The sequence below is a fragment of the Coregonus clupeaformis genome, chromosome 34 (genome assembly GCF_020615455.1).
Source record: "Coregonus clupeaformis isolate EN_2021a chromosome 34, ASM2061545v1, whole genome shotgun sequence".
NCBI classification, from domain to species: domain Eukaryota; kingdom Metazoa; phylum Chordata; class Actinopteri; order Salmoniformes; family Salmonidae; genus Coregonus; species Coregonus clupeaformis.
Window position 1 is genome coordinate 4,020,267 of NC_059225.1, and position 22,554 is coordinate 4,042,820.

The 22,554-nt window shown below is 42.1% G+C and overlaps 1 protein-coding gene across 1 annotated transcript in view; it reads left to right on the top strand.

The window, feature by feature from the left end:
• LOC121549653 (sodium channel protein type 4 subunit alpha-like) overlaps positions 1-22,554 on the top strand; it is a 212,548-nt gene that overhangs the window by 167,276 nt on the left and 22,718 nt on the right. Inside the window, exon 19 of the mRNA XM_041861442.2 lies at positions 12,093-12,216. Coding sequence (XP_041717376.2) covers positions 12,093-12,216 — 124 coding nt within the window. The remainder of the gene's footprint in view (positions 1-12,092; positions 12,217-22,554) is intronic.

The following is a 22,554-nucleotide window of genomic DNA, read 5'->3' on the forward strand; positions in this document are numbered from 1 at the left end:
CGTTGCAGAGTCAATGTGCGGGGGCACCGGCTAGTTTAGGTAGTTGAGGTAATATGTACATGTGGGTAGAGTTAAAGTGACTATGCATAAATACTTAACAGAGTAGAGCAGCGTAAACATTGTCATGTGTGCTTGTCTCTTACATTGGCTCGCTCAAGAAAAATGGTAGAACTGTGCTGTTTATTGTGTCTACTAATTGAGGATCAGATAGATTAATGAATTATTCTAGTCCTCACTCTCTCTCTCTATCTATCTCTATCTCTCTCTCTCTCTCTCTCTCTCTCTCTCTCTCTCACTATCTCTCTCTCTCTCTCTCTCTCTCTCTCTCTCTCTCTCTCTCTCTCTCTCTCTCTCTCTCTCTCTCTCTCTCTCTCTCTCTCTCTCTCTCTCTCTCTCTCTCTCTCTCTCATATCTTTCTCTCTCTCTCTGGCCTGAGAGGTTGCTTAGCCAGGCTAATAACTGCCTGTTGGACAGACTGGAGAGAGCGCCTTAGATGGAGAGAGAAAAGCCTTCTCTCTTTCTTGCTCCCTCTATCTCTCATGCTCTCCCTCCTCCCTCACTCCATCCCTCTCTCTCTGTCTCTCTCTCTGTCTCTCTCTCTCCCTCTTTCTCCCCCCACTCTCTCTCTCCCTCTCCCCCCTCTCTCCCTCTCTCTCCCTCTCTCTCCCTCTCTATCCCTCTCTCCGTCTGAAGTGAGCCGCTTCAAACCCACGCACAAAGGCTATTTTCCTCCAGTGTAATTTGGCCCAGAGCGGACTCTTCCCAAAATGGATACCCTGTCCAATTTTACCCCTTTCTAAAGATGTATACTACTATTTCGGCAATTGGGTCCTTCTTCCACTTGGTAACAATGGCCCTCTATATTTCCGCCCAATCAGGAATATGGAATTAGATCCTTAAGGGCAAAGTGCATTTGTTTGCCTGCATTTGTTTTTCACTTGACAGTGTCTGTGTGTCACGTCTCCTCCCGTTGCTCCCCTCCGGCGCTCTGATTCGCCAGTCTACTGAGCCACCGGTCTGAGCGCACCACCTCGACAACACCGGAATGGAAACCCAACGCACCCTAATCACCTCCTGCGCACCTGCACCTCATCATCTCATCACCACGCCTATATAGCCCTGGACTGTTCAGTGTTGGGTTGTGTGTGTTTGTTAGTGTCTTGTCGTGTACTCGCTCTCTTTGTTGTTCTCTTGCTCAGTGTTAAGTAAACCTTTACATTGTTCATTCCTGCGTCTTCGTCCTGCCTCTTCGTATCCTCAGTACTCGTCACACTGTGTCTGCATCCATTAAAATGGGACGATTTAAAGATAGATTGTGTGACGTTACTTTGTTGTCTGGGGGTTAGGGTTACTTTCAAATATTCATTTATATTGATAAGGAGGCATGTGAAATGAGCCAGGCTCCTTGAATAAATGTAAAACTGTAATTTAACTTGTTAAAATAGTTGAGAGAGGGAGAGAGGGCTCGGCCTACCACCGGTGTGTACTACATGATTTGCAATCATATATAGAACAGTTTGTAAATGTTTATGGGAACATGATACAGCATTACCAACAGGTAAACAGAGCTGACTGGTTTGTCTCTTTGCACACCTGTGCTCCAATTAGTTTTAAGTGAGCGGTCACATCTTGCCCACCTGCTTTAATCTTACTACGCACCTGTCTTCTCACCTTCCCTTGTTCTCTCTTTCTCTCTTATCTCTTCACTCACTCCATCTTCGTACACCTGCCCGTCCACCCACTCACTCTGTTTTATCTTTCCCTACACCTGCCTCTCTCAACAACCGGTTCTATAGATGTCTCCCATGGAGGATATATCAGGTTTCCACATTTGTGAAATGTTCCATAAACGTTTGCTGTTGCTCACTGTGTATATTATCATGGTGGTGTGCCGTTCCGTCCATTCCCCTAGCCAGTTTCCCATGCATACGTGGATTTGACCCACAAGGGAAAACATGGCATAAAAATCGACCATCTGCATCTATTAATGTAACCGTGGCCTCAGATGTGTGCCTGTCGCTATCCCTTGTCGGGAAAAGGGCAGCGAGAGAGAATGTTGCCCTGAAACATTAGTTAGCACATAAAGGTTCATCAGAAACATTCAAAACAGGGCAGGTGGTGATGTTGTGGATGTTTATGTACAGTCGTTTTTGAGAATGACACAAGTATTGGTCTTCACAAAGTTTGCTGCTTCAGTGTTTTTAGATATTTTTGTCAGATGTTACTAAGGTATACTGAAGTATAATTACAAACATTCCATAAGTGTCAAAGGCTTTTATTGACAATTACATTAAGTTTATGCAAAGAGTCAATATTTGCAGTGTTGACCCTTCTTTTTCAAGACCTCTACAATCCGCCCTGGCATGCTGTCAATTAACTTCTGGGCCACATCCTGACTGATGGCAGCCCATTCTTGCATAATCAAAGCTTGGAGTTTGTCAGAATTTGTGGGTTTTCATTTGTCCACCCGCCTCTTGAGGATTGACCACAAGTTCTTCATGGGATTAAGGTCTGGGGAGTTTCCTGGCCATGGACCCAAAATGCCAATGTTTTGTTCCCCGAGCCACTTAGTTATCACTTTTGCCTTATGGCAAGGTGCTCCATCATACTGGAAAAGGCATTGTTCGTCACCAAACTGTTCTTGGATGGTTGGGAGAAGTTGCTCTCGGAGGATGTGTTGGTACCATTCTTTATTCATGGCTGTGTTCTTAGGCAAAATTGTGAGTGAGCCCACTCCCTTGGCTGAGAAGCAACCCCACACATGAATGGTCTCAGGATGCTTTACTGTTGGCATGACACAGGACTGATGGTAGCGCTCACCTTGTCTTCTCCGGACAAAGTGTTTTCCGGATGCCCCAAACAATCGGAAAGGGGATTCATCAGAGAAAATTACTTTACCCCAGTCCTCAGCAGTCCAAGCCCTGTACCTTTTGCAGAATATCAGTCTGTCCCTGATGTTTTTCCTGGAGAGAAGTGGCTTCCTCGCTGCCCTTCTTGACACCAGGCCATCCTCCAAAAGTCTTCGCCTCACTGTGCATGCAGATGCACTCACACCTGCCTGCTGCCATTCCTGAGCAAGCTCTGCACTGGTTGTGCCCCGATCCCGCAGCTGAATCAACTTTAGGAGATGGCCTTCTTCACAACAATTGAACCTCTCTCCTTGAAGTTCTTCATGATCTGATAAATGTTTGATTTAGGTGCAATCTTACTAGCAGCAATATCCTTGCGTGTGAAGCCCTTTTTGTGCAAAGCAATGATGACGGCACGTGTTTCCTTGCAGGTAACCATGGTTAACAGAGGAAGAACAATGATTTCAAGCATCACCCTCCTTTTAAAGCTTCCAGTCTGTTATTCTAACTCAATCAGCATGACAGAGTGATCTCCAGTCTTGTCCTCGTCAACACTTTCACCTGTGTTAACGAGAGAATCACTGACATGATGTCAGCTGGTCCTTTTGTGGCAGGGCTGAAATGCAGTGGAAATGTTTTTTTGGGATTATGTTCATTTTCATGGCAAAGAGGGACTTTGCAATTAATTGTTATTCACCTGATGGCTCTTCATAACATTCTGGAGTATATGCAAATTGCCATCATAAAAACTGAGGCAGCAGACTTTATGAAAATTTATATTTGTGTCATTCTCAAAACTTTTGACCACGACTGTAGTCGTATGTACGTGTATGTTTTCCATTGTAAAAAAATTAAGAATCATCTAAAACATTGGAAATGAAGAGTTCCATATAAATTAGGTTAGCAGCTGGAAACAAAGCGTCTCTGCTCTAGTTTTTGCTGTGGAGAGTATGTGCAGCGGAGGCAGTCACAACTCCTTAACGTCAAAGTGTGGCTGGGGGGTTGTGAGAGAACAACAGACCCGGACAAATCTCCTATATGAGCTGTTATGCCACTGCCGGTTGAAAGACTGGGAAAATGTAGATGCCATGTTTTAACCTCTGACCCCCACCTTACCTCTTTCTCAGTCAACAGCCTGTCTGTCTGATTCATCACACACAGGGGCCAAGCCCCGGACCACTTTTTACACCTCGGAGGGTAGGGTGTGTATATGTGTGTGATAAGCGTATGTGTGTGTGTTTGTGAGTGTGAGTGTGTGTGTGTGTATGTGAGTGTGTGTGTGTATGTGAGTGTTTGTGTGAGTGTATATGTGAGTGTGTGTGTGTGTGTGTGTGTGTAAGTGTATGTGAGTGTGTAAGTGTATGTGAGTGTGTGTGTGTACGTGCGTGTGTGAGTGTGTACGTGCGTATGTGAGTGTTTACGTGCGTATTTGAGTGTGTATGTGAGTGTGTGTGTACGTGAGTGTGTAAGTATGTGAGTGTGTGTGTGTGTGTGTGTGTACGTGTGTGTGTATGTGAGTGTGTGTGTGTATGTGAGTGTGTGAGTGTGTATGTGAGTGTAGGTGTGTGTACGTGTGCGTGTGTGTATGTGAGTGTGTGTGTGTACGTGAGTGTGTGTGTGTACGTGAGTGTGTGTGTGTGTGTGTGTGTGTGTGTGTGTGTGTGTGTGTGTATGTGTGTGTGTGTGTACGTGCGCGCGCGCGTGTGTGTGTGTGTACGTGCTCGTGTGTACGTTTTTGTAGAGCCTGGAGCTGTTGTTGACCATTGATTCATTGTACATCATAAGCATAGCTTGTAAAGTCAACTCCGTCGCTAATGACTTGATATTGTATTAGCGGGAAGCCTATGTTGATTATCCCACTAACAAGGTTATTGTGCAAAGCTAATCCTGTTAAAATGAGTGTGGAGCTAAACATAGAGAGACCATGCTCACGTTACAGTGCTACACTTCCTGCCAGTGTGCTTCACTTTTACTTCTGCTAAACCCAACGGGAAATACCTCAGCATGCTCCAGATAGAACTTGTGATTTGATTGGGTTTAACTAGTAAACTAGTTTAAACTTTCAATCATGTTCATTTCAGTGCTAGTAAATTATGCAATTTTCACGTTATTGGCAATTCACAGTTCAGTAATTTCAAACTTTCTGATTACCAAAGTAATAGCATGAAATGAAGCTACTGAATGTATTGGCCATCCATTCTAAGTGGCGTAGTAGTACGTACAGTTGAAGTCGGAAGTTTACATACACCTTAGCCAAATACATTTAAACTCAGTTTTTCACAACTCCTGACATTTAATCCTAGTAAAAAGTCCCTGTTTTAGGTCAGTTAGGATCACCACTTTATTTTAAGAATGTGAAATGTAGAGAGAATGATTTATTTCAGCTTTTACTTCTTTCATCACATTCAAAGTGGGTCAGAAGTTTACATACACTCAATTAGTATTTGGTAGCATTGACTTTAAATTGTTTAACTTGGGTCAAACGTTTCGGGTAGCCTTCCACAAGCTTCCCACAATAAGTTGGGTGAATCTTGGCCCATTCCTCCTGACAGAGCTGGTGTACCTGAGTCAGGTTTGTAGGCCTCCTTGCTTGCACACGCTTTTTCAGTTCTGCCCACAAATGTTCTATAGGATTGAGGTCAGGGCTTTGTGATGGCCACTCCAATACCTTGACTTTGTTGTCCTTAAGCAATTTGCCACAACTTTGGAAGTATGCTTGGGGTCATTGTCCATTTGGAAGACCCATTTACGACCAAGCTTTAACTTCCTGACTGATGTCTTGAGATGTTGCTTCAATATATCTACATAATTTTCCTTCCTCATGATGCCATCTATTTTGTGAAGTGCACCAGTCCCTCCTGCAGCAAAGCACCCCCACAGCATGATGCTGCCACCCCCGTACTTCACGGTTGGGATGGTGTTCTTTGGCTTGCAAGCGTCCCCCTTTTTTCTCCAAACATAACGATGGTCATTATGGCCAAACAGTTATATTTTTGTTTCATCAGACCAGAGGACATTTCTCAAAAAAGTGCGATCTTTGTCACCTTGTGCAGTTGCAAACCGTGGTCAGGTTTTTTTATGCAGGTTTTGGAGCAGTGGCTTCTTCCTTGCTGAGTGGCCTTTCAGGTTATGTCGATATAGGACTCGTTTTACTGTGGATATAGATACTTTTATACCCATTTCCTCCAGCATCTTCACAAGGTCCTTTGCTGTTGTTCTGGGATTGATTTGCACTTTTCGCACCAAAGTACTTTCATCTCTAGGAGACAGAACGCGTCTCCTTCCTGAGCGGTATGACGGCTGCGTGGTCCTATGGTGTTTATACTTGCGTACCATTGTTTGTAGAGATGAACGTGGTACCTTCAGGCGTTTGGAAATTGCTCCCAAGGATGAACCAGACTTGTGGAGGTCTACAATTTTTTTTCTGAGGTCTTGGCTGATTTCTTTTGATTTTCCCATGATGTCAAGCAAATAGGCACTGAGTTTGAAGGTAGGCCTTGAAACACATCGACAGGTACACCTCCAATTGACTCAAATGATGTCAATTAGCCTATCAGAAGCTTCTAAAGACATGACATCATTTTCTGGAATTTTCCAAGCTGTTTAAAGGCACAGTCAACTTAGTGGATGTAAACTTCTGACCCACTGGAATTGTGATGCAGTGAATTATAAGTGAAATATTCTGTTTGTAAACAACTGTTGGAGAAATTACTTGTGTCATGCACAAAGTAGATGTCCTAACCGACTCGCCAAAATTATAATTTGTTAACAAGAAATGTGTGGAGTGGTTGAAAAACATGTTTTAATGACTCCAACCTAAGTGTATGTAAACTTCCGACTTCAACTGTATCAGGGGTACGAACATCATGGGCAGCAATGTGTCGTTGTCATGGAGATGAGCAGAAAGTGAGAGGTACAGTGAGGGAAAAAATTATTTGATCCCCTGCTGATTTTGTATGTTTGCCCACTGACAAAGAAATGATCAGTCTATAATTTTAATGGTAGGTTTATTTGAACAGTGAGAGACAGAATAACAACAAAAAAATCCAGAAAAACGCATGTCAGAAATGTTATATAAATTGATTTGCATTTTAATGAGGGAAATACATTTTTGACTCCCTCTCAATCAGAAAGATTTCTGGCTCCCAGGTGTCTTTTATACAGGTAACGAGCTGAGATTAGGAGCACACTCTTAAAGGGAATGCTCCTAATCTCAGTTTGTTACCTGTATAAAAAACACCTGTCCACAGAAGCAATCAATCAGATTCCAAACTCTCCACCATGGCCAAGACCAAAGAGCTCTCCAAGGATGTCAGGGACAAGATTGTAGAACTACACAAGGCTGGAATGGGCTACAAGACCATCGCCAAGCAGCTTGGTGAGAAGGTGACAACAGTTGGTGCTATTATTCGCAAATGGAAGAAACACAAAAGACCTGTCCCTCGGCCTGGGGCTCCATGCAAGATCTTACCTCGTGGAGTTGCAATGATCATGAGAACGGTGAGGAATCAGCCCAGAACTACACAGGAGGATCTTGTCAATGATCTCAAGGCAGCTGGGACCATAGTCACCAAGAAAACAATTGGTAACACATTACGCCATGAAGGACTGAAATCCTGCAGCGCCCGCAAGGTCCCCCTGCTCAAGAAAGCACATATACAGGGCTGTCTGAAGTTTGCCAATGAACATCTGATTGATTCAGAGGAGAACTGGGTGAAAGTGTTGTGGTCAGATGAGACCAAAATCGATCTCTTTGGCATCAACTCAACTCGCCGTGTTTGGAGGAGGGGGAATGCTGTCTATGACCCCAAGAACACCATCCCTACCGTCAAACATGGAGGTGGAAACATTTTGCTTTGCGGGTGTTTTTCTGCTAAGGGGTCAGGACAAGTTCACCGCATCAAAGGGATAATGGACGGGGGCATGTATCGTCAAATCTTGGGTGAGAACCTCCTTCCCTCAGCCAGGGCATTGAAAATGGGTCGTGGATGGCTATTCTAGCATGACAATGACCCAAAACACACGGCCAAGGCAACAAAGGAGTGGCTCAAGAAGAAGCACATTAAGGTCCTGGAGTGGCCTAGCCATTCTCCAGACCTTAATCCCATAGAAAATCTGTGGAGGGAGCTGAAGGTTCGAGTTGCCAAACGTCAGCCTCGAAACCTTAATGACTTGGAGAAGATCTGCAAAGAGGAGTGGGACAAAATCCCTCCTGAGATGTGTGCAAACCTGGTGGCCAACTACAAGAAACGTCTTACCTCTGTGATTGCCAACAAGGGTTTTGCCACCAAGTACTAAGTCATGTTTTTCAGAGGGGTCAAATACTTATTTCCCTCATTAAATGCAAATCAACGATTTTTATTTATTTATTATGTCTCTCACTGTTCAAATAAACCTACCATTACAATTATAGACTGATCATGTCTTTGTCAGGGGGCAAACGTACAAAATCAGCAGGGGATCAAATACTTTTTTCCCTCACTGTATGAGTGTCGGTTCCGAGGCTCGGGTCCTCCAGGGACCAACGGTTGTGTAACGCCGCACAGCTGTGTCCGAGCGCAACCACGGCAAAAACCGGGGCTGCCTCAGATCCCGTAGCCGGCCGCGACTGGGAGATCCATGGGGCGGCGCACAATTGGCCCAGTGTCGTCCAGGGTAGGGGAGGGAATGGCTGGCAGGGATGTAAAAAAAACATGTATGCACTCACTAACTGTAAGTCGCTCTGGATAAGAGCGTCTGCTAAATGACTAAGAAAAAATAAAAAATAAAAATCCCAGAGGAGTGATGAGGAAATGGGATACATGATGAGATGAGACCTTTTTCTGGTATAACTCATTGACAGAAAACAGGCTTGAAATTGTTTTGGTTTTGGATTTTCTCCTGGCATGTCAATGGCTCTTAATAAGTAAATGTCAAAATAAGGGTTGGGGCCAAGCTTCCTCTTGGAGAAATGGGTATGCAGGCTTTTGCTCCAACGCTGTTGTAGCACACCTGATTCAGCTTATCAGCTAATCAAGGTCCTTGTAAGCAGTAGAATCAGGTGGGTTAGATTAGGGTTTGGGAAGAGCCTGCAGGGGGGTAGCTCCCCAGGAGGGGACTTCCTAAAATACGCCACTTTGATACAAGTGACTTTTAAGTAGCAGGTTAGGAGAGCATTTTCGCTAGCCCCTAACCCTTTTCCTAACCTTAACCTAATTTTCCTAACCTGCTACGTTACTTCTCCTAACCTGCTGTGTAAGATCTCCTAACCTGCTGTGTAAGATCTCCTTACCTGCAACGTAAAAGTCGTAGCTGTATCGAAGTTGGAATCTCCCCCAGGAGGATGATTTTTGCTGCACCCCAGAGTGTTATGGGTAGTGATAGAAACAGTTGTCATTCATATTGACATTTACAGATACCTCCTTATTGATCCATATATTACACTGCCAACTATACCCACTTTACAGACTTCTCCTTAGTGTTTGCCTTCTATAAAACGTACCTCTCCAATTTTGGCTAATCAGGTCAAGAAGAGTGTCATTCAAGCTGTGCATTTACTTTGGCAGTTTCTCATCTATCTTATTGTGTCGCTCTTTGGGACCCCTTGAATACCTCACGGCCACCCTTTAATATCTGACACTACACCATGTGTACATGACCCCTGACCCTTAACCCCCTTTAACCCCGTAGAGGCCAAGAGACTCCCCGCAGGTGGCTTCTGCCAACTACACATGGTTATACATGCATTCAGGGGAGTCCTGTTTCATAGAGTTGGGATGTGTGTGTGTGTGTGTGTGTGTGACTGTGTTGTGCACACTCGTGTGTTTAACTCTGCTTAGTTCCCCATTCTCTCTCCAAAGGGGCTATTTATAGGTATGTCATATGGGTGGCAATGCCTCTGGTATGTGTATTAGGACTGTGGGGTTTCGTGAGTCAATCACCAGTGCTTTTACCAGACATAGCTGACCTTGTCACAGTAGAACCCCCCTTAGCTGAGCACGACGATTCTGTAAAACACAAAGGCTCATGGGATGCCCGCATGACAGGCGGAGCAGTACTGTCCATCTGATGATATGTTGTTACAAGCCTGACATAGGTATGGCATGACCAGTAAAACTCAAGAGATGAGATGACATAAAAGTTTTATCTGTTAATTTAGGAGGAAAAACAAAAAAAAGCTTCATAATCATAAAGTTGAGCAGGACAATGACTGTATTGGTTTTAGATTGATGTTGTAGTTCTTGTCGGGCATTCCTGGGTTATTGGCAGCGGTAATATAATACTGATCCTCTAAAGCCCAGAGAATGTAAGAGCGAAATTGGAGTAAATATTGTTTGTTGAAGGGCCGCCTCGTTTTATTGTCTGTACAGAATGGCTGTATGGCTGTGTTGGACAGTTGAGAACATCTACTGAACTGGTAAGTCATCTGTCTCTCTCAGCCTCTCCAAGGCTAGCATCCTTGAGGGTGGAGGGAATGTATACAGAATTCCAAAATGAAAAATTATTCTACAGAATAGATTAATTAAGGAATGGATTGTTCTCCACTTTAGCCCACTTTACAAATATAAAAACATCGGTCATACTTCAGTTTTGCGGTGAACCATCCTTTTAAATGACACATGGCCATGAAGGATATGAATTAAATAATGATTTAAAGATGGAGAGCGTTGAGGGTTCTACTATCCCCAAGGCTGACATTCGTCATCCTGGAACTTTCTCTACCCAGACTTTACTCTGTGTTTATGCATGACTGTCTTATTGACTCTGGTGTTGTCACCTCACCTCAGACACCACGATACACCGGAAACAGTCCACAGAGTCCCGGTGCAAATAGTTAGTTCAAAAGTAGAACCATTATTTTTCCAGGTGCATAGAATGGAATGGACACCGGCTGGAATGCGGTTTTAACCAATCAGCATTCAGGATTAGACCCACCCATTGTATAGAAAATAAATAGATCCTGTATATAATCACACACTGTTGAAGACCGAAAAACCTGGTGGAAAAGTATACGTGTGCGTTCAACAGTGTACAGGTGTCTTCTTTTTTTTTGTGCAACTATTCATCATTTTCCCTACATTTGGGACTGTTTGATCATGGATGGGGTGAGTTACCTTTACAACAATGTATTGCACTGAGACATATTGAAAATAAGTGCAATCCGGCATTATATATATGCAAATGAGATCCATTATCATTATCCTTATGGAGGTAAATTGGTCTCTACATTCAGGAAAAGATCAGTGTCAGAGGCTCACATTTTAGTTGTTGGCCTCTCACAGTAAATTGAGATGTTACAGCTTGGCAAACATAAGCCTTTGAAGTAAATACGGGGTTTTCTCTCGCTCTTTTTTCCCCGCTCCTCTCATCCTGTGCCTTTGTATCCGTTCAGATGTGGTTTGTGAAGGTTGATTGCGGAGGATTCCTTCTCCTCAGTACAGAGTTGTCGCCAGACAATTGTGGTTTCGATTACAGGCTCCATCTTTAGAGTCGCCTCTTCACTGTTGACGTTGAGACTGGTGTTTTGCTGGTACTATTTAATGAAGCTGCCAGTTGAGGACCTGTGAGACATTTGTTTCTCAAACTAGACACTCTAATGTATTTGTCCTCTTGCTCAGTTGTGCACCGGGGCCTTCCACTCTTTCTATTCTGGTTAGAGCTAGTTTGCGCTGTTCTGTGAAGAGAGTAGTACACAGCTTTGTATGAGATCTTCAGTTTCTTGGCAATTTCTCGCATGGAATAGCCTTCATTTCTCAGAACAAGAATAAACTGACGAGTTTCAGAAGAAAGTTATTTGTTTCTGGCCATTTTGAGCCTGTAATCGAACCCACATTTGCTGATGCTCCAGATACTCAACTAGTCTCAAGAAGGCCAGTTGTATTGCTTCTTTAATCAGCACAACAGTTTTCAGACTTGCTAACATAATTGCAAAAGGGTTTTCTAATGATCAATTAGCCTTTTTTAAATGATAAACTTGGATTAGCAAACACAACGTGCCATTGGAACACAGGACTGATGGTTGCTGATAATGGGCCTCTGTACGCCGATGTAGATATTCCATAAAAAATCAGCCGTTTCCAGCTACAATAGCCATTTACAATATTAACAATGTCTACATTGTATTTCTGATCAATTTGATGTTATTTTAATGGACAAAAAAATTGATTTTCTTTAGAAAACAAGGACATTTCTAAGTGACCCCAAACTTTTGAACGGTAGTGTATGTTTTCATCTAACATGGCTCTGATTGGTTGTTTTCCTCAGGTAAAGGATGACACCAGCCTTTCAGAGGGCAGTACAGTGGATCTGAGGAAGCCAGGGGAGGAAGAGGATGAGTATTCGGAGATGGCCGAAGAGACCATGGATCCTGACAACTGCTTCCCTGATGGTAAGCTTATTCGACTTGTCCTTTATTCGACGAGTCCCGCTTGAGATTGGTAAGGAGGCGTGGTTTCGTATTCCACTTCTGACACCATGTGTCAATATGGAGAGGGGATACCATTATGTTTTCGTCAGAACATCTTTGCTAAAATAAAACTGGTACAGAGCATTATGGGTACTGCAGTAATTCATACTAAAGTACATCATGCCATACTGTACAGTAGCAGAGATACTAATCTCTTTTTCAAGGGAGTGCTGGCGCCAAGAGGTAGCAGCATAAACAGTCATACGACTTAATATACTATATACATGCACTAGTAATACAGTATACTGCTAATGGTACACTAGTAAAAAGACAGGTAAAAGACGTAAAAGACAGGTAAAAGACATGTAAAAGACATGTAAAAGACAGGTAAACGACAGGTAAAAGACATGTAAAAGACATGTAAAAGTCATATAAAAGACATGTAAAAGACATGTAAAAGTCATATAAAAGACATGTAAAAGACATGTAAAAGTCATATAAAAGACATGTAAAAGTAATGTAAAAGACATGTAAAAGACAGGTTAAAGACATGTAAAAGACATGTAAAAGACATTTAAAAGACATGTAAAAGTCATTTAAAAGACATGTAAAAGACATATAAAAGACAGGTAAAAGACATGTAAAAGACATGTAAAAGACATGTAAAAGACATGTAAAAGTCATATAAAAGACATGTAAAAGACATGTAAAAGTCATTTAAAAGACAGGTAAAAGACATGTAAAAGACATGTAGAAGACAGGTAAACGACATGTAAGCACATTTAAGGAATATTATTTAATGTAACGTTATCATCAGCATTATTTTCTACTGTTTGGAAATAAAATAAGATTTAAACTTCTAGTTCATCCGTATATTGTATGTGGATATAGAAACAGAACAGAAACATGTCAAACACGTCAATGAATGTGTTTCCATCATACTTCAAATGTGTTTATTAGTATGTCATGATGATGGGGATAACTTTGCAGTCCAACCTAAACATTTGTATATTTTTAACAGCTTATGGTAGTATAGGGTTTGACTCACTCTCTTTGCGAGCCCGAATCTAAACATTTATTTGGGGCTACCTGAAACAGTTGGCTTTCGCTTCAAGTGGAGGCCATTTGATATAAAACATTAAACAATTAAGTGGCATTTCAAAGGGTAATGGCGCATTAAATTGAATGTCCTGTGTCAGCAGAGATTTGAAAAGGGGTGTCAGGCACAAAATGGACTCTGGTTAATTTAATGATGACTGACTCCCTGAATTCAATTTGGTCCCAACTAATCAACCCCCTCAGACCGTCTGAGGTAACCTAGCACGCCGGACCAATCACGTGATGCCTCCGAGACAATCGTGGTTATTCTCTGAGTGTACACTGAAATAGTCAGCATTGGCTGAGTGTACATTGAAACGGTCAGCGTTGTTTGGGGTTGTTCTAAAAAGCTTTCGACATGTTTATGTTAGAGTGTTAACATCATTACTAAAGGTCTGGTGATTGTTGAAAAATACAGTATTTTGAATCTAGATTTCATTAGGGGATCACGCTATTTGATTACGCATACAAGGTGGTTGTGGTGGGGAAGTACTTTAATTCTAAGTGTTTCTGGATTCAATGAACAAGAGGTGTTTCCTGAATGCTGACACTGATAGGTATACATTGAATAGAATCTGACTTGTGTATGAGGGATCATATTACTATGTGTACGTGTTCCTTTGATTACACAGGATGCCTAAGTATCCGTAGAAACAATCAGAGCACCATCACTACTTTAATAACGTGGACTACAGTAGAGGCTGAAACCATCTATTCCTTTCAGCGTAATACCTCAGAATGCTAGTAAACTCAGGGGTGTGGGTGGTGGATAGTCCTAATCAGGGGATTCTATTAAGGTTACATAATAATATCTTAAATGCAAGCCTAATGGTTTGGGTACCTCACCATGGAAACCCATTTGTGTTCCTTGGATGTGACTGGGACTCTGATCCCGCCATTACGGCAGGCTCTTAGTGATACCATGATTTATTATCAATCATATGATACTCACAGTAGGCTTAGCCACTGCCTGTTTGTTAGGTGTGGTGCCAACACAGAAGCATGTGCTCCCTGGAAGGCCCAAAAGGGGATTTATAAACCGGGTGGTTCGAGCCCTGAATGCTGATGGGCTCACAGCCGTGGTATATCGTATACCACGGGTATGACAAATCATATATTTTTACTGCTCTATTTACCTTGGTAACCAGTTTATAATAGCAATGAGGCACCGCGGGGGGGTTGTAGTATATGGCCATATACCACACCTCCTCGGGCCTTATTTCTTAAATATAGTATAGTTATGCCCAACACAAGCATGTAGTAGGTTGCGATTGTGTATCTACACCTTCAATACTAAGAACACTCCATGTTCCCCAAAATGGGAACACTGTCCTGGGATGAAGCAGTAGTACTGTCACTGGAGAGTAGATGAAGAGGTGTTACATGGCCATATTTCACACATTTCTGGGTTGCGTAAGAAAGACAAAATGGTGGCGCGCCGCCATAAAATAAATTAAAACAGATCAATCCTGGAGCTATGTATTGGGACATTACAGCAGCCTATCAATTCCTCTGTCTCTAGCCTAACGTGGGGATTTTCACCGGACAGAAATAGTACAGCAGATAAAAGTCAAACAGTGATAATTGTTGTTGCTGTTGTTACTGGATTTAACCTTGGTACCTGACGCTGTTGTGTTTTCAACAAAAAAAGTTGGTTAAAAGCAAATGGAGACTGACACCCAGGCTACATGGATGTTGCCTCCCTGTTGAAAGAAACATGGAGTTGTTTAGGTTCAGGTTCAGCAGGGTCATTTCAGAGCTGGAGGATGTAGCGCTGGCAGTGTAGTTTGGCTGGGGGCAGGTACTTTATATACATGAGGACCCATGTTTACATTTGAGGCGTGCACTTGAGACAAACTCATGTCACATTGGTTATGTCAAGTTTTGTCTCCCTACCCAATCTTCCAGGAAAATAGATCAAAAGGGAAGTGTGTTGCTCTTGTTGTCGATAAACTGTATATTGACAACCAAATGTTCCGCGACACAAAGACTACTCCATGGCTATTCTGAAAGTTCTAATAGTCGAATAATGGAACACCCAATACTAGCCATGGTAGGGATTGTAATAATAAAGCACATTTATAGTAGGTATAGTATTTTATAAAGGGATAAGACGGTATTACAAGAAAAGATAACAAGCAAAATAATACATCTTCAAATACAACTAAATTAGAACACAAGTACTCAATCAACATAGTGGAGATAAAAACATAGCAAACAGAAGACATAGAAGGCACAGTATGTGGGTATGTGTGGATGAATTGTGATGGAAGGTATGGTGTGTGTTTTTGTGCTTGATTAAGTGTGGCTTTAAGTGATTGAGAAAGGAAATGGTTGCATATCCCAGAACCAACGTGTGTCTGTGAGCAGGGGTTATGAGAGAGAGCTTTCAATTTTGTGCAGATGAGGGATTTACATTTAAAAATACAGTATACATCTAATATAAAAAATGTTATTGTCCAATCATGATGGAACGATCCCCAACCATATATCCTAGACACCCACCTGAGCGACCCATACACCAAAGAGAAGTCCTCATCTGTTTTATGGACCTGCTGTGAGTTGACTATATGCAGCCAAAACAGAAAAATAAATGCGGTCAGAGATCTACTTGAGCAGCACCGCCCCCTCAAGATTCTGAGCCTGCCTGGCAGGGTTGGTCCTACAAAGCCAGACCCCTCTGATGGGAGAGCATAATATACAAGGAAATTCTCACTGCTGCTAATGAGAATCTTGACGACCTTGTACCTAGCCGGTGGGGATTCCTGTGGGGTACCCCCACCCAGGTAGTGGCAGTGCTGGCAACACTGGATGCAGTAACCCATGGGGAGGGGGCCACACTCGGACAATCAGAGAGGGGGCTTATCATTGTGGCCCAGGTGGCACAAAATAATCAAAGGTCTGACTGCACGGAGATGCTTGGGAAAAATGGTTACAACGGGGGACCAGAGTGTTTGTGTCTCAGGTGAAGAGGGTGGATCTGAACTCCATCACCTAGGACTTGACATAGATTAAATAGATTAATCAAATCTCACATTGTTGTAAATTTTTGCTCAATCTTGCATGCTTTCTCAAACAACTGTAACTGTATATGCATTCATGTATGCATTCGTAAATCAGGTCCTTTCTTGAGTTGGGCTCTGGGATGTAACAACCGTTGAGCATCTGATTTTATGGTTGATTGTGGAGGAAAGCGGTTGAGTGTGATAGAGTATGTGCGTGTGTGTTTATCCCACATCTGTTGCAAGGGGGGTAAGGATGTTAGGGAGAATATAGGATGAACCACAATAATTGTTTGCTAAAATAATAATTGCTTGTCAAAAATGTAATGTAATACAATGCCAATCCGGGTTATAGGTTAAAATCCTACACATGAACTGGCGACATTATTACGCATATTAATTGATAATGCTGGAAAATAAGATATGCAAGATATTTGAATAGATATATATTTTTAAATAGCTACTGTATATATATATATATATATGTTGAGGTGAGAGCATTGGAAATGCTTTTGGCGGTTGACCTGCTTCTGTTTTGTGGGTGGTGCTGTTTTCGATGGACGGGTCCTGGCCTCTCGGGGCCCTAGGGATCCGGAGGGACGGGGGTGGTATGCCGATCAGTGGGATGACGGCCCAACTTGGGACGGGGAGGGGCTTTAGCGGGGGAATTAGTGGAGAACAATTGGAGGGTTACTTAGTAGCAATGCAAATATCATGGTACAGCTATATGGACACTCAATCACTATGGTATTTTTTATTGGTAAATTTACAAACATATATAATGATAAATAGTTTTGAAACTTGTATCTCATCATGGTATATGGTGAAATAAGTATAGCCAGTTATAATTGTAATGGCTTAGCAGATAATAACAAAAGAAGAACAATATTTACATGGCTCAAAAAGAAGGGATATAATATCTATTGTTTACAGGAAAGTCATTCAACAATTCTAGGAATATACTTCTCCCATGGGCAAAGAAACTCAAAAGGGGTGATGATATTAATTAACAGTCATTTCGATCCAAATGTGCAAATTGTCCAAACAGATATGCAAGGTAGATGGATTATTTTAAATATGTTTTTGGACCATAAACAGATATGGCTCATTAACCTTTACGGACCAAATAATAATGATCCACACTTCTTTTACAATATATATAATAAATGATCAACCCTGCAAGCAATTCAAGACTCTATTATTATGGTGGGAGATTATAATACCGTTTGAAATAGCTCAATGGATCGTAAAGGAAATCACACTACAAACAATCACCCTCATGCTCTTAAGGGAATCATGAATGTCATGGATAAATTAGAACTAGTAGATATATGGAGGCTTAAATATCCTGATCTAATGAGATGTACATGGCGGAGACTCAATCAAGCTAGTCATCTTGACTTCTTTCTTATGTCATTCTCGTTGGCACCAAAAGTTTAAAAAGTGTTGATAGGAAACAGAATGCGGTCAGACCATCATATAATTGGCATATACAGTGGGGGAAAAAAGTATTTAGTCAGCCACCAATTGTGCAAGTTTTCCCACTTAAAAAGATGAGAGAGGCCTGTACTTTTCATCATAGGTACACGTCAACTATGACAGACATATTGAGAGAAAAAAAATCCAGAATATCACATTGTAGGATTTTTATGAATTTATTTGCAAATTATGGTGGAAAATAAGTATTTGGTCACCTACAAACAAGCAAGATGTCTGGCTCTCACAGACCTGTAACTTCTTCTTTAAGAGGCTCCTCTGTCCTCCACTCGTTACCTGTATAAATGGCACCTGTTTGAACTTGTTATCAGTATAAAAGACACCTGTCCACAACCTCAAACAGTCACACTCCAAACTCCACTATGGCCAAGACCAAAGAGCTGTCAAAGGACACCAGAAACACAATTGTAGACCTGCACCAGGCTGGGAAGACTGAATCTGCAATAGGTAAGCAGCTTGGTTTGAAGAAATCAACTGTGGGAGCAATTATTAGGAAATGGAAGACATACAAGACCACTGATAATCTCCCTCGATCTGGGGCTCCACGCAAGATCTCACCCCGTGGGGTCAAAATGATCACAAGAACGGTGAGCAAAAATCCCAGAACCACACGGGGGGACCTAGTGAATGACCTGCAGAGAGCTGGGACCAAAGTAACAAAGCCTACCATCAGTAACACACTACGATGCCAGGGACTCAAATCCTGCAGTGCCAGATGTGTCCCCCTGCTTAAGCCAGTACATGTCCAGGCCTGTCTGAAGTTTGCTAGAGTGCATTTGGGTGATCCAGAAGAGGATTGGGAGAATGTCATATGGTCAGATGAAACCAAAATAGAACTTTTTGGTAAAAACTCAACTCGTCGTGTTTGGAGGACAAAGAATGCTGAGTTGCATCCAAAGAACACCATACATGCTGTGAAGCATGGGGGTGGAAACATCATGCTTTGGGGCTGTGTTTCTGCAAAGGGACCAGGACGACTGATCCGTGTAAAGGAAAGAATGAATGGGGCCATGTATCGTGAGATTTTGAGTGAAAACCTCCTTCCATCAGCAAGGGCATTGAAGATGAAACGTGGCTGGGTCTTTCAGCATGACAATGATCCCAAACACACCGCCCGGGCAACGAAGGAGTGGCTTCGTAAGAAGCATTTCAAGGTCCTGGAGTGGCCTAGCCAGTCTCCAGATCTCAACCCCATAGAAAATCTTTGGAGGGAGTTGAAAGTCCGTGTTGCCCAGCGACAGCCCCAAAACTAATGTACAGTGGGGGAGAAAAGTATTTAGTCATCCCCCAATTGTGCAAGTTCTCCCACTTAAAAAGATGAGAGAGGCCTGTAATTTTCATCATAGGTACACATCAACTTTGACAGACAAAATGAGAACATTTTTTCCAGAAAATCACATTGTAGGATTTTTAATGAATTTATTTGCAAATTTATGGTGGAAAATAAGTATTTGGTCAATAACAAAAGTTTCTCAATACTTTGTTATATACCCTTTGTTGGCAATGACACAGGTCAAACGTTTTCTGTAAGTCTTCACAAGGTTTTCACACACTGTTGCTGGTGTTTTGGCCCATTCCTCCATGCAGATCTCCTCTAGAGCAGTGATGTTTTGGGGCTGTCGCTGGGCAACACAGACTTTCAACTCCCTTCAAAGATTTTCTATGGGGTTGAGATCTGGAGACTGGCTAGGCCACTCCAGGACCTTGAAATGCTTCTTCGAAGCCACTCCTTCGTTGCCCGGGCGGTGTGTTTGGGATCATTGTCATGCTGAAAGACCCAGCCACGTTTCATCTTCAATGCCCTTGCTGATGGAAGGAGGTTTTCACTCAAAATCTCACGATACATGGCCCCATTCATTCTTTCCTTTACACGGATCAGTCGTCCTGGTCCCTTTGCAGAAAAACAGCCCCAAAGCATGATGTTTCCACCCCCATGCTTCACAGTAGGTATGGTGTTCTTTGGATGCAACTCAGCATTCTTTGTCCTCCAAACACGACCGAGTTGAATTTTTACCAAAAAGTTCTATTTTGGTTTCATCTGACCATATGACATTCTCCCAATCCTCTTCTGGATCACCCAAATGCACTCTAGCAAACTTCAGACGGGCCTGGACATGTACTGGCTTAAGCAGGGGACACGTCTGGCACTGCAGGATTTGAGTCCCTGGCGGCGTAGTGTGTTACTGATGGTAGGCTTTGTTACTTTGGTCCCAGCTCTCTGCAGGTCATTCACTAGGTCCCCCGTGTGGTTCTGGGATTTTTGCTCACCGTTCTTGTGATCATTTTGACCCACGGGGTGAGATCTTGCGTGAGCCCCAGATCAAGGGAGATTATCAGTGGTCTTGTATGTCTTCCATTTCCTAATAATTGCTCCCACAGTTGATTTCTTCAAACCAAGCTGCTTACCTATTGCAGATTCAGTCTTCCCAGCCTGGTGCAGGTCTACAATTTTGATTCTGGTGTCCTTTGACAGCTCTTTGGTCTTGGCCATAGTGGAGTTTGGAGTGTGACTGTTTGAGGTTGTGGACAGGTGTCTTTTATACTGATAACAAGTTCAACCAGGTGCCATTAATACAGGTAACGAGTGGAGGACAGAGGAGCCTCTTAAAGAAGAAGTTACAGGTCTGTGAGAGCCAGAAATCTTGCTTGTTTGTAGGTGACCAAATACTTATTTTCCACCATAATTTGCAAATAAATTCATAAAAAATCCTACAATGTGATTTTCTGGAAAAAGAATTCTCAATTTGTCTGTCATAGTTGACATGTACCTATGATGAAAAGTACAGGCCTTTCTCATCTTTTTAAGTGGGAGAACTTGCACAATTGGTGGCTGACTAAATACTTTTTTCCCCACTGTAAGGACCAAAGGATTGACAGCCGTCCCATACAGTGCTATGAAAAAGTATTTTCCCCCTTTCAAATTTTCTCTACTTTTGCATATTTGTGATACTGAATGTTATCAGATCTTCAACCAAAACCTAATATTAGATAAAGGGAACATAAGTGAAAAAATAACACAACAATTACATATTTATTTCATTTATTTAATAAACAAAGTAATGCAACACCCAATTCCCCTGTGTGAAAAAGTAATTGCCCCCTTACACTCAATAACTGGTTGTGCCACCTTTAGCTGCAATGACTCCAACCAAATGCTTCCTGTAGTTGTTGATCAGTCTCTCACGTCACTGTGGAGGAATTTTGGCCCACTCTTCCATGCAGAACTGCTTTAACTCAGTGACGTGTGGGTTTTCAAACATGAACTGCTCATTTCAAGTCCTGCCACAACATCTCAATTGGGATTAGGTCTGGACTTTGACTAGCTAGACCATTCCAAAACTTCCAATTTGTTGCTTTTTAGCAATTTTCATGTAGACTTGATTGTGTGTTTTGGATCATTGTCTTGCTGCATGACCCAGCTGCGCTTCAGCTTCATCTCACAGACGGATGGTCTGACATTCTCCTGTAGAATTCTCTGATACAGAGCAGAATTCATGGTTCCTTCTATTAAGGCAAGTCGTCCAGGTCCTGAGGCAGCAAAGCATCCCCAAACCATCACACCACCACCACCATGCTTGACCTTTGGTATGATGTTCTTACTGTGTAATGCAGAGTTTGGTTTTCGCCAAGCATTACTGGAACTTAGAATTTTTAAATTTAAATGATTATATACAATTATTGCTACCAATAGAATGTTATTTATATGGGGGATACAATCTTCCCATCTCTGCAGATTTTGCTGCGAAGAGACAGAATCATTAGATCATTTGTTTTGGTACGGTCCATTTGTAGCTTGTTTTTGGACACAGGTCCAGGAATGGCTAAAGGATTGCAATATTTACCTGGAGCTAACCCTGCAGATAGTATTACTGGGTGATCTGAAAAGTCATAGTCAATCGATCAATAATATAATAATACTTTTAGCAAAAATATTTATTTTCAATTTACAATCTGTAGAAACAATGAGAATAGAAAGGTTCAGAACTTTTGTAAAACATCACAGTACAGTTGAAAAATATATGGCAAATAGAAATCCAATATGGATGGTGTTAAGAGATAGATGGGATTCCCCAACGAAATTATAGACTGATCATGTCTTTGTCAGTGGGCAAACGTACAAAATCAGCAGGGGATCAAATACTTTTTCCCTCACTGTATATATTTACATTTTAGTCATTTAGCAGACGCTCTTATCCAGAGCGACTTACAGTTAGTGAATGCATACATTTTCATACTGCCCCACTGTGGGAAACGAACCCACAACCCTGCCGTTGCAAGCGCCATGCTCTACCAACTGAGCTACAGGGGACTATATATATATATGCAAGAGAAAAAACATATGGGGGATTGGAAGTGATGCAGACAATAACATTGATGGAAGTTACAATCTATCTGCAATATTACCCCCTAAAGATTTTTATTGTATTTTTTGTCTCCCTGTCTCAGTGCCATGACTAATGGTTTTTCATACAAAATGGCCGCCAACCTAACAAACCACAAGTCTCTGGACTTTTCTAACGATAGCTCGAGGGACTAAATCACCAGAGGGACGTTACTAGGGCTGGGAATTTCCAGGGGGCTCACGATGCCATATCACAATACTTAGGTGCCGATAAGATATGCATTGCGATTCTCAAAATACTCACGATTAAAATGATTCTTTATGTATTGCGATTCGATACTGCGATTTTTTTTTTTGATTTGATGTTCCTAACATATTGCT